At 45.2% G+C, this 13,018-nt stretch overlaps 1 protein-coding gene across 2 annotated transcripts in view; it reads left to right on the top strand.

The window, feature by feature from the left end:
- Positions 1 to 13,018, top strand: part of grid2 (glutamate receptor, ionotropic, delta 2) — a 771,247-nt gene that overhangs the window by 717,067 nt on the left and 41,162 nt on the right. For both annotated transcript variants that reach the window (XM_078403214.1, XM_078403218.1), the window contains exon 14: positions 9,874 to 10,040. In XM_078403214.1, coding sequence (XP_078259340.1) covers positions 9,874 to 10,040 — 167 coding nt within the window. The remainder of the gene's footprint in view (positions 1 to 9,873; positions 10,041 to 13,018) is intronic.

Here is a 13,018-nt window from a genome sequence, read left to right as displayed (position 1 = left end):
GGAACTAGTAAAACAACTAGGGTGGGTTGAGGAAGGGGGAAGAAGGGAGGGGAGGGGAGTGTAAGTAGAAGTCACTTAAAATATGAGAATTTTAATTCTCCTGCCGGAAGTCATTTGTGGCCGGCCCTGATCTTTTCTCGCCTCCAGCTCTTCACCCCTACTTACCCCCTACTTTCAATCTGAACAAGGGTCCTGACCTGAAATGTCACCCATCCTTTTTCTCCAGAGGTGCTGCATGACTTACTGAGTTCCTCCAGCATCTGCAGTTCCTTGTTTCTACACCTTAAACCTATGTCCTCTGGTACTTTTAATTCCCCTGCCCTGGGTAAAAGACTCTGTGCATTCCAGCTATCTATTCCATTCATGATTTTATACACCTCTGTAAGATCACCCCTCAGCCTCCTGTGCTCCAAGGAATAAAGTCCTACCCTGCCCAACCTCTCCCTATAGCTCACGACCTCGAGTCCTGGCAACATCCTTGTAAAAAAGCTTTGGAGTGCAAAAGAGGAAACTATTTTACATGGTAATTGTGCTAAGTAAAGAGACGGGCAGTGGAATCTGGGCTTATTTGCTCATTGGGCGTATGATACGATGGGCCAAATGAATGAATGATTGATACTTTATTACCATATGTGACATCCCACAGTGAAATTCTTTTGTTTTGCATACCATACTCAAGGTATACAAAAGTATTGGGCGCCGACCAAGTGTTAAATGTATCATATCATATCATATCATATATATACAGCCGGAAACAGGCCTTTTCGGCCCACCAAGTCCGTGCCGCCCAGCGATCCCCGTACATTAACACTATCCTACACCCACTAGGGACAATTTTTACATTTACCCAGCCAATTAACCTACATACTTGTACGTCTTTGGAGTGTGGGAGGAAACCGAAGATCTCGGAGAAAACCCACGCAGGTCACGGGGAGAACGTACAAACTCCTTACAGTGCAGCACCCGTAGTCAGGCTCGAACCTGAGTCTCCGGCGCTGCATTCGCTGTAAAGCAGCAACTCTACCGCTGCGCTACCATGTAGTCCCAATGGTCCCTCTTTGTTCTCTGCACCCCTCTCTCCCCTCCCCATGCCAGCTGCTGCCTTGTTCACAGCAGAACCCCCCCCCCCCCCCCCCCACGCCTGGTCCCTCTTTATTTCCTCGGCGGTACGTCCTCCACCGATCTCCGGCACCCACCGCAGCGCTCGGCAGGAGCTTCCAGATGGACTTAAGCTGTGAAATTCCTTGGTTTTAAATGCGGTCGCCTACATATTCCTTGCAAGTTCACCTGCAATAAGCTGATATAACAAACAATTATACTTACATTTCTACAGCATCTTATCATTTCAATGCAGGGAGCGGGAGCCAAGAATTTCCAATTTCCAGCTAATAAATATGCAACGATTGGAATGAAAATCTCTTCACTCATGGATGCTCAAAAATACACCCACTCCCTCACAAATTTCAACAACAATTTCCATTTATGTTGCATCTTTTCCACAGTCGAACATCCTCTTGCACTAGTGAACACTCTAATTGTGTTTCCCATTAATGTTCTTTTTTGAGTCGCCTTTTTTTTTCTGTGTTTAATTTAGACTTTAGAGATACAGCACAGAAACAGGCCCTTCAGCCCACTGAGCCTGCATCAACCAGTGACCACCCCATGCACTTAACACTATCCTACACACGAGGGACAATTTATTATTTTACCTAAGTCAATTAACCTACAAACCTGTACGTCTTTGGAATGTGGGGGGAAACCAAAGGACTCGGAGAAAACCCATACAGTCACAGGGAGAACGTGCAAACTCCACACAGACAGCATATTAGGTCAGGATCAAACCGGGGTCTCGGGTGCTGTGCAGCAGCAGCTCTTCCCGCTGCACCACTTTTACGCACTCAGTTGAAAGTGCATACAATTCTCACTTTAACATCTCATGTCAGCACCTTTGACAGCACATTTACCCCTCAGCTCCACTCAGTCTTGATTATGAGCTTAGCAGTCTGAATTAGGCTTCGGATTCATGACCTTCTGATATTGGGGGTGATTGTTTGCAAGTTACACATCAAAGCCCCAAGCAAGTTCTAGCTCAAGCAAGATCAGCATCAATACTGAACATTCATTCATTATCATTTCCCAATACAACTGAGCTTGCTAGGACAATACAAGTTGATTGCACATTAGGGTCCTGGTCTGATTGGCTCATTTACTTGAACGTTATGATGCATCGTGTGGAATTATAAAAACCAAGACGTCTCCTTCCAATTAGTCTAGTTTAGTTTATTGTCACGTGTTCCGAGGTAGAGTGAAAAGCTTTTGTTCCGTGCTAACCAGTCAGCGGAAAGACAATATACGATCACAATTGAGCCGTCCACATTGTACAGATAAAGAGAATAACGTCAAGTACAAGATAAATTTCAATTAAAGACAATCCAATGGTCTCCACTGAGGTAGATAGCAGCTCAGGACTGCTCTTGAGTGCTTGATAGAATGGTTCAGTTGCTTGATAACAGTTGGGAAGAAACTGTCCTTGTATCTGGAGGTGTGCATTTTCACACCACTATACCTCTTGCCTGGAGGTGGCAGAATATAGTTCTTAACATTGTAGCACCTCTGTTGCAGAGATAAAAGTCCAATGTCCTGAAAGGGGTGGAGGTGAATTGGACAGTACCCTAGCTTATTGAAGGACCGTTCAGAATCTGAGGGGAAGAAGCTGTTCTTGAGTCTGGTGATGCTCGCTGACAAGCTTCTGTACCTTCTGCTGGATGGGAGCAGGGAAAGAAGGGATGACCAGGGTGGGAAAGGCGTTTGATTATGTTAAAGATAGATAAAAGTGCTGCAGTAACTCAGCGGGTGAGGCATCATCTCTAGAGATAATGGATGTGTGACATTCTGGGTAAGGATCCTTCTTGACGCTGAAAGTAGGGGTTGGGGGGGGGGGGGGGGGGGTCGGTGAGGTGAAGACCTGGAGTTCCTTGTTTCTACATTTCCTCCAAGATGGTGTGTCCCAGTCAAGAATGTTTTGGTGTTTCTTTCCCAAGCACCATTCTTTAAACTTTTGACGTTGGGTAAAATTATTTGGCAGCAGAAGTAATTCACTCTGGTTCCAAGACAGAAATCCATCTTTGACTTTTGGCAGCCCAGCCGTATTAATTTCAGTCAAACTGCTGCGATAAGAACATCTTGTGAGCTGTTAATATCCTAATTCTAAATGCGTTGTCTACAGTTGCAGTAAAGCGTGCAGGCTTGACAATGGGTCATGTGGAGCATGAAGTATCACTGAACCATTGAGTCAATGCTGGGAATTCTGGCTCCAACTATAACTCTGCAATGAACTTACCTGCTGCTGGAATGTGCGTCATCAGGGAGTTTCAATCCCTGGGTTTCCCCTTTGCATCTGACCATTACGCTAAATGCCAGACAATTAAGTGAGTTGGGAATCTGATGAGCAATGAAGCTGTTACTATGCTCAGCAGATATCAATGACATGCAGGTTTGTAGGTTAATTGGCTTCTGTAAATTGTCCCCGGGGTGTAGGAGAGAACCGGTGTACAAAGTGATCGCTAGTCGGCACGGACTCGGTGGGCCGAAGGGCATGTTTCCACGCTGTATCTCTGAACTAAACTAAAACTAAAAAAGTACAAATTTGGGTGACATCACAGCTTAGTTTGGGAACAGCTCTCCCCAAAACCAGAAGAAATTGCAGTTATAGATGTAGCCAGAATTCCCAGCATTGTCTCAATGGTTGGGGCGGCACAGTGGCGCAGCGGTAGAGTTGCTGCCTTACAGCTCCAGAGACCCAGATTCGATCCTGGCTATGGGTGCTGCCTGTATGCAGTTTGTATGTTCCCCTTGTGACCATCCCTATTGTAGTGCATCAGTCCCAGAGACAAAGTCTCCCACACTCCAAAGGCATGCAGGTTTGTAGGTGAATTGGCTTTGGTAAGTTGAAAAATCATTCGTAGTATGTATGGTGATGCTAGTGCATGGGGCGATCGCTGGACCGGCACCATATCTCTGAAGTCTAAAGGTTCAATGGTATTTATTCACAAAATGCTGGAGTAACTCAGCAGGTCAGGCAGCATCTCGGGAGAGAAGGAATGGGTGACATTTCAGGTCGAGACCCTTCTTCAGACTGAAGAAGGTTCAATGGTACTTCATTGTCAAGTGTACCTAAGTACAGTGAAATTGTTTTTTTTTGCATGACAGTTCAGTGACAATCCTACTATACATTAGGCTGAATCATACCAAGTATAAGAATGTAAGGTAGGAGACCACATTGAGTCAGTACACAAGAGTCGCCACGTTTTGGGCGCCATTCCTGTGCTCTTTAAGCCTGATTTTTTTTTTTTAATCTTGCTATCGAACATAAAAGCCCATTGACCTGGCGGTGGCACTAGGTTGCTGGAGTCAGCCTGGCCAGACGATGTCCATCACTGCAGCTCTGTCTCTGCCACTGGAGGCATCGACATTTCACGCTGCCTCAGAAAGCAGCCAATATATTCACACGGCCACTTACCTTTCCCTGCTCCTGTCTGGCACAAGCTTGAAACCAGGCACCACCAGACCTAGGAACAGCCTCTTCCCCTCTATTATCAGGCTGCTGAACAGTACATCCATAAGCTAGGGTTCTGTCTGATTCACCTCTACCTCATTGCTTATAATGGACTCTGTCTATGGAATTGATGCACTACACTGTTGAGAACTATATTCTGCACTAGATTTCCCCCTTCTGTATTTTCCACCTTTGTATTTTCCCCTTGAAGGCAGATAGAGTCAGAGTGATACAGCGTGAAAGCAGGCCCTATGGCACAACTTGGCTACGCCAACCAACATGCCCAATCTACACTAGTCCCACCTGCCTGCATTTGGTCCATATCCCTCTAAACCTTTTCTATCAATGTACTTGTCCAAATGTGATTTTTTTTTACCGTCGAAATAACACTGACATACCTTGGCTTTCACAGTTCCATTTTATTTTGATAAATTTAGTATTGGAGAAGAAATGTTCGGTTCAATAGTCCATGTCTCTGAGTTAAACATAGAGGAGTGCAGCTCAGGAACAGGCCCTTCAGCCCACAACGTCTGTGCTGAACATGATGCAAAGTAAAATTAATCTCCTCTGTCTGCATGTGATCCATCTTCCCCCAATGGTTGCATATCCATGTGCCTATTTAAAAACCCCTTCAACACCATTATTGTCTCATCTTTCACCTCTCAAATATTACTTGCTGTGTTGGTAACTGGGGCTCAATGGGTAGCATGTTCACATGAGTCTGGAGTTTGGCATAGAATCATACAGCATGGAAACAGGCCCTTCAGCCCAATTTGCCTACGTCAAACAACATGCCCCAGCTACACTGTTCCCACCTGCCCGTGCTTGGCCCATAACTCCCTAAACCCTCTAAAGATCTACCCTAACTATGTACCTGTCCCAATGTCTCTTAAAATATTATCTGCCTCAGCTACCTCCTCCGGCAGTTCATTCATACACCCACCACCGTTTGTGTAAAAAGGGGGCCCCTCAGGTTCCTATTTAAATCCTATTAAATCTTTCCGTCCTCACACTACTGTCTTCTAGTGCTCGATTCCCCTACTCTGGGCAAGAGACTCTGCATTTACCTGGTCTATTCCTCTCATGATTTTGTACACCTGTATAAGATCATCCCTCATCCTCCTGCGCTTTTGTGAGTTCAAGACCCACTGCCGAGACTTGAGAACAAAATGTAGTTTCGTTTAGTTTAGAGATGTAGTGTGGAAACAGCTCCTTCGCTCCACTGAGCCCATGCCAACCCCCGATCACGCACTCACACTTGTTTAGTTTCGTTTATTATCACATGTATGGAGGTACAGTGAGAAGCTTGGTGTTGCATGCTATCCAGTCGGCGGAAAGACTTTGGGATGTGGGAGGAAGCAGGAACACCTGGAGGAACCCCACACGGTCACCCGGCTTTCTGGCACTATGAGCCAGCAGCTCTCCCAGCTGCACAACTGTGCACTAGGCTGATCTGAATAACATCTTTCGTAAATATATCTTAACTGGTCTGGTTTTCACCACGCTCCAGGGTCAATGAGAGGACCCTCACCCTCTGTGAGACCTTCCTACACGCTTCAGTTTTGAATGACCGGCCCCTAATCTTGCAACTATGTCCCCTCATTTGAGATTCTCCCACCAGTGGAAACATTTTGTCATCTACTCTTGATGCTCCCGAGTGATCTTCAATGAGGCCACCCCACATTCCGTTTCAACAACAAGGTTTCTTTAAACTACAACGACAACACTTACAAGGCATTTGGACAGGTTCATGGGGAGGAATGGTAATCCATGAGGAATATCGGACAATCTTCTCATCCCAGGAATTATCTCACTGAATGCCCTCTGGACAAGCTTCTAAATGAGGATGTTGCTCTGCTTCATGTTGGAGTTTGCTACATCTACACTCACTGCCACATCTCACACGCTACAGAAGCAGCTAATCAGTCCTTGCCTCTGCGCAGGAAGGAACTGCAGATGCTGGTTTACACCGAAGATAGACACAAAATGCTGGAGTAACGCAGCGGGTCCGGCAGCATCTCTGACGAAAAGGAATAGGTGACTATTCCTTTTTCTCCAGAGATCCTGCTGGACCAGCTGAATAAGGGGTAGGCCATTTAGAACTGAGATGAGGAAAAACTTTTTCAGTCAGAGAGTTGTTAATCTGTGGAATTCTCTGCCTCAGAAGGCAGTGGAGGCCAATTTTCTAAATGCATTCAAGAGAGATCTAGATAGAGCTCTTAAGGATAGCGGAGTCAGGGTGTATGGGGAGAAGGCAGGAACGGGGTACTGATTGAGAATGATCAGCCATGATCACATTGAATGGCGGTGCTGGCTCGAAGGGGCCTCCTCCTGCACCTATTGTCTATTGTCTATTACTCCAGCATATTGTGTCTATCCTGCCTGTGTGAAATTTGCTATGCCTCTGAACACCTTTGAAATCTCTCAAAATATGGAAGGGATGCAAGAACTCTCTCTGAACAAAGAGTCACGTCCGCGCGGTTTAGTGCTGCTCCCTCAGTTTTACGGCCGGTTTAATTATGCGCAAAACCCCACAGTCTGATACACTGTTAATGATTAGCTGGTTAATCCCTTCCTCAGAAGTCTAGTTCTGCAGACTGTTTAATTCTCATTTTCTGTTTCATTGCTCCAAATCATTTGCAACCCAAGTAGAATACAAAAGCAGGATGGTCATGTTGGAACTATATTATGTTAGAAAAGAATTAGAGGCGGCACAGTGGTCGGAGAGAAGTCCTTGCATCCATTCCACATTTTGATAGATTTCAAAGGTGTTCAGAGGCAGAGCAAATTTCACAAATTTCACAAGAGAGTTAGATTTAGCTCTTGGGGCTAAAGGAATCAAGGGGTATGGGGAAAAAGCAGGAACAGGGTACTGATTTCAGATAATCAGCCATGATCATATTGAATGGCAGTGCTGGCTCGAAGCCCCCTCTCACTTGCAACAATACCTCCCATTCTTTCTCCAACCCCTCCTCTCTTCCTGCTTTGTTCCCCTCCCCCCTCCCCACAATCAGTATGATGAAGGGTCCTAACCCAAAATGCCACCTATGCATGTTCTTCATTGATGCTGCATAATCCAAGTTCACAAGTTATAGGAATATAATTAGGCCATTCGGCACAGCGAGTCTACTCCGCATTCAATTATGGCTGATCTCTGCCTCCTAATCTCATTTTCCTGCCTTCTCCTCATAATGCTTGACACCCGTTCTAATCAAGAATTTGTCTATCTCTGCCTTAATAATATCCACTGATTGATCAGCAGTTTAGTTTCGTGGTATCAGTGCAGTAGAAGATGACTATGGACTATGAACAAATATCTTTCATTGATGAGGGTAGTTAATGCGTTGCCTTTGCTCACTCTTCCCACCATCTATGTCAATGTCTTTGTCTCTGGAACTAATGTACTACATCCATAGTGGAAATGCCTGTACTTCCTTAAAAGGCTTAGGAAGTTCAGCATGTCGCCAATAACTCTCACCAACTTCTACAGATGCTCCATAGCAAGCATTTTATCGGGGTTCATCACAGCATCATTTCGGAACAGCTCCATCCAAGACCGCAAGAAATTGCAGAGAATTGTGGACGCAGCCCAGACCATCACACAAACCAACCTTCCTTCCATTGACTCCATCTACACTTCACGTTGCCTTGGCAAGTCCAGCAGCGTTATCTAGGACCAGTCTCACACCAGTAACTCCCTCTCCCCCCCTCTCCCATCAGGCAAGTGGTACAGAAGTGTGAAAATGCCCACGTCCAGATTTAGGGACAGCTGTTATCAGACAACTGAACCACCCTACCACAACTAAAGAACAGCGCTGAACTACTTACTATCTACCTCATTGGAGGCCCGTGGACTATCTTTGTTGGCTTTATCTTGCACTAAACGTTATTCACGTTATTCCCTTTATCATGTATCTGTACACTGTGGATGGCTCGATTGTAATCATGTATTGTCTTTCCGCTTAACTGGTTTCATTGTACCTCAGCACATGTGACAATAAACTAAACTAAACTAAACTAAACTACCTTGGTACATGTGACAATAAACTAAACTAAAGTGGGCAAGTTGGGCCGAAGGGCCTGTTTCTACACTATGACTCTATGTCTCTGAATGACTCTAATTATACAAAATTAGTGAGCAGGATATTTATTATTCCTTGTACCCATTCCAGCAACTTCAAAAGAGTTACACAATTTTCTGCACTCACCACACTCTTTCTCTGTCCTAACCCAAAATGTTTCTTTTTTAAGTCTAGTCCAACTCCTTTTGAAAGCTACTATTGAGTTTCCTGTCACTATTTTTTTTCTGGCATTACCTTCCTGACCAGAACTCCTGGATTAGGAAGTGTTAGCTGGGAGGAGATGTTGAATTGTTTTCTATATCATGCCAGGGGGTTGAGGGATGCTACAGGAATAGGAGGGTGGCACAGTGGTGTAGCTGGTTTAATTGCTGTATCACACTGCCAATGGCCTGGGTTCGATCCTGACCTTGGGTGCTGCCGATGTGGAGTTTGTATGATCTCCCTTTGACTGTGCAGGTTTCCTCCGGGTGCTCCGGTTTCCTCGCACACTCCAAAGACGTGCAGGGTAGTAGGTTAATTGGCTTCTTAAAATTGCCCCATGTGTAGGGAGTGGATTTCAAAGTGGGATAACATAGAACTAGTGTGTGTCTGATAAAGGGTTCTGAAACATCACCTATTCCTTTTCCCCATAGATGCATCCTGATACATTGAGTGACTCCAGCATTTTGTGTCTATCTTGTGAACGGGTGATTGATGGCCGGCATGAACTCAGTGGGCGGAAGGGCCTGTTTTCATATCTAAACTAAAACTAAACTGAAAATATAAAGTTGCATGGTACTTTAGAACAGAGAACATAGAAAAGTATTTTAGTTTAGTTTAGTTTATTATAGTCACGTGTACCAAGATATAGCGATAAACATTTTGTTGCATGCTCTCCAGTCAGAGAAAAAAACTATATATGATTGCGGTCAAGCTGACAACAGTGTACAAATAAAGTGTAAAGCTTTTAGTGCAGGTTAGGAGGTTTATTGGCCTCTGTGAAATTTCGCCAAGTGTGTCGGGAGTGGATTTGAAAGTCTAATAACATAGTACTGGTGTGACCATCGTGGACTTGGTGGGCCGTAGGGCCTGTTCCCACACTGTATGTAAACTAAATTGGACCTTCTTTGAAAGCAGTCACCTCCAACATACAGCAACTTCACCAAACTGCACCAGAGTGTTGGCCGATATTTTTCGTCGTACAAAGACCTGATTAATCCGGGTATTGTTTGATAAAATCTGATTTCTCATTTGCAGGTGAAATCTGGAAATTATGCCTTTGTGTGGGATGTGGCAGTGTTGGAATACATTGCATTGAACAGTCCGGACTGCTCTTTGTTCACCGTTGGCAACACACTGGCAGACCGAGGATACGGTATCGCCCTCCAACACGGCAGCCCCTACAGGGATATCTTTTCCCAAAGGTAGGACTCATGCCTTGTGCGAAACCTATACTGTGTTTTTAACCTTGATCTCAGAAACATTAGGGCTTGGATGTGCAGGGAATGGAGGATTGTTGAGTATGTCCGGAATGCGGAGATATTGGATATACTTGGGATGGAGGGATATTGGATATGCGGGGAATGGAGGGATATTGGATATACTTGGGATGGAGGGATATTGGATATGCAGGGAAGGGAGGGATTTTGCATATTCAAGGAAGATATTGGATATGCAGGGAATAGAGGGATATAGGATATCAATGGTTAACTGGTGCTTTTATTGTCATATGTGCGAAGTGCAAACGCACAGTGAAATTATTTTCTTACAAACAGTCCAGTAGTGCATTGCCATACCCAAGCACATCCCCGATTGGCAAGTGTATAGAAATAGTCCACTGATCCCGCATGCAAGAGGCGCCATGCTTTTGCGCCAGTTTCAAAGTCCAGTCCGGGCTCTAGGTATTATGCGCAGTGCCTGTTCTGGGTGAGCCCCAGCTGCTGCGGACATCGTATGCGTGGAATGAAAGGATATAGGATGTGTTGGGAATGGAAGGATATGAATTATGTTCAGGCAAATACTTTTGAGTTTGACTTGGCATCATGTTCAGCACAGATATTGTGGGCCAAAGGGCCTGTTCTGTGCTGTTCTATATTCTGTGTTGTTGAAAGGTTACACCAAACAAGCAGGCATTCCAACAGGTCAAAGTTGTCCTCATCCTTCTCCACTGCCAGCGGCCAGTGGTGAGAGAAAGAACTCCATATATTCAGCCTGGGTAAGCAACAATCCAACGGCATGAGGACTGAATTCTCCAATTTCAGGGAACCCACTCCCCCTTTGTGCCTCCATTCACCCAATATCCTTCTTTCCCTCAACACCCCATCCCCTCTCATCCACCTTCTGCCCTACCCATCCCATTTGCCCATCATCCCTGCACTCCTCTGTTCCCCCCTTCCCCATTTCCATCTGCCCACCGCAACTCCCTTATTTGATCCCTCATTTGGGCGGCACGGTGGCGCAGCGGTAGAGTTGTTGCATTACAGCGCCAGAGACCCGGGTTTGATCCTGACCACTTGTGCTGTCTGTGCGGCGTTTATACGTTCTCCCTGTGACCATGTGGGTTTTCTCAGGGTGTTCCAATTTTCTCCCACATTCCAAAGACATACAGGTTTGTCAGTGAATTGGCTTCTGTAAAAATTGTAAATTGTGCCTAGTATGTAAGATAGAACTGGTGTATGAGTGATCAATGGTTGGCATGGACTCGGTGGGCTGAAGGGCCTGTTTCCAAGCTGTATCTCTAAAATCTAAAATAAAGTCTAAAGTCTAAAGGATGTTGCCTAACCTGCTGATTTCCTCCAGCAGATTATTTTAGTCCAAAGTATTTATTTTTAATACAAAACACAAACCCACCTAATTTCCAGAGACTATTTTGCACGATTAATGGTTGAAATACTGATGCAAAAACATGTAATTTAGTCTAGTTTAGTTTCAAGATACAGTGTGGAAACAGGCCATTCAGCCCACTGAGTCTGCGCCGACCGGCGATCCCAGCATACTAACACTATCCTACACACACGAGGGACAATTTACAATTATAACAAGTCAATCAACCTACAAACCTGTATGTCTTTGGAGTCTGGGAGGAAACCAGAGCACCCATAGAAAACCCACGCAGGTCACGGGGAAAATGTACAAACTCTGTACAGATAGCACCCACAGTCAGGATGGCACGCGGGTCTCTGGCGCTGTAAAGCAGCGACTCTACTGCCGCACCTCTGTGCCGCCCTAGTGGATCTGCACCTACATCATCGTCAGCTTTGATCAGAAGTATCAGTGAGGAAAAAACAAGATTTATTAAGGGAAAATAGACTCCTGAATCGAGTAATTCTCTGCCACAGAAGGTAGTTGAGGCCAGTTCATTGGCTATATTTAAGAGGGAGTTAGATGTGGCCCTTGTGGCTAAAGGGATCAGGGGTTATGGAGAGAAGGCAGGTACCGGTTACTGAGCTGGATGATCAGCCATGATCATATTGAATGGCGGTGCAGGCTCGAAGGGCCGAATGGCCTACTCCTGCACCTATTTTCTATGTTTCTATGTAATCAATGATGAGGTCAATGTAATGAGTAATTCTTTGAAGAACAGAATCGCCACAGAGAATTATGCTGTATATTCCCAAAATGTTCTTTCGATTTTCTTGAGGCAGAATACATAGAGGAACAGCCTATCCTTCTGAAAATCAAACCTTTTGTCTTCCTGTAGGAAGTGTTTCTTCTGTGCAGTTGCCTTGGTAATAACAAGACTTCTGATCTTATTGTGACATATTGGCACCATTTTTACTGATAGAGCATGCTCTTCAGCTCATCATGTTTACACGGACCAATAATCATCTGTACACATTCTAGCCTGCATGCTAGGGACAATTTACGGAACACAATTAACTTACAAACCTGCACATCTTTGGGATGTAGGAGGAAACCGGAGCACCGGGTGAAAACCCACGCACGTCACAGGGAGAGCGTGCAAACACCGTACAGACAGCACCCGTAGTCAGAGTCAACCCTGGGTGTCGGGCGCTGTAAGGCACCGACTCTACCTCTGCGCCACCGTGCCACCCTAAACGTCTTACTTAAACGTAGTGTCATAGTCATGGAGTCATAGAGTTTTACAAAATGGAAACAGGCTCTTCATCCCTACTTGTGCAAGCTGACCAAGCTGCCTGGCAGAGTTTATTCACCCTGCACCCTGCATGTTCTAACCCTTCGGACCAACCCAACAAGGTTCTGAGAGGCATAGAAAGGGTAGAAATTCCAAACCTTTTTCCCACAGTGCAAATGCTATAAGCTATAACGTGAGAAGAGGAAAGTTTAGTGGAGATTTATGGAGAAGTTTTTTACACAAGAGCTGGTGAGTGCCTGATATCATTGCCAGGGGTGGTGGTGGTGGTGATGGAGGCAGATTTGA

The sequence above is a fragment of the Rhinoraja longicauda genome, chromosome 1, assembly GCF_053455715.1.
Source record: "Rhinoraja longicauda isolate Sanriku21f chromosome 1, sRhiLon1.1, whole genome shotgun sequence".
NCBI lineage: Eukaryota > Metazoa > Chordata > Chondrichthyes > Rajiformes > Arhynchobatidae > Rhinoraja > Rhinoraja longicauda.
Note: the sequence above shows the minus strand (reverse complement) of the source record. Positions and strands in the feature narration are given on the sequence as shown.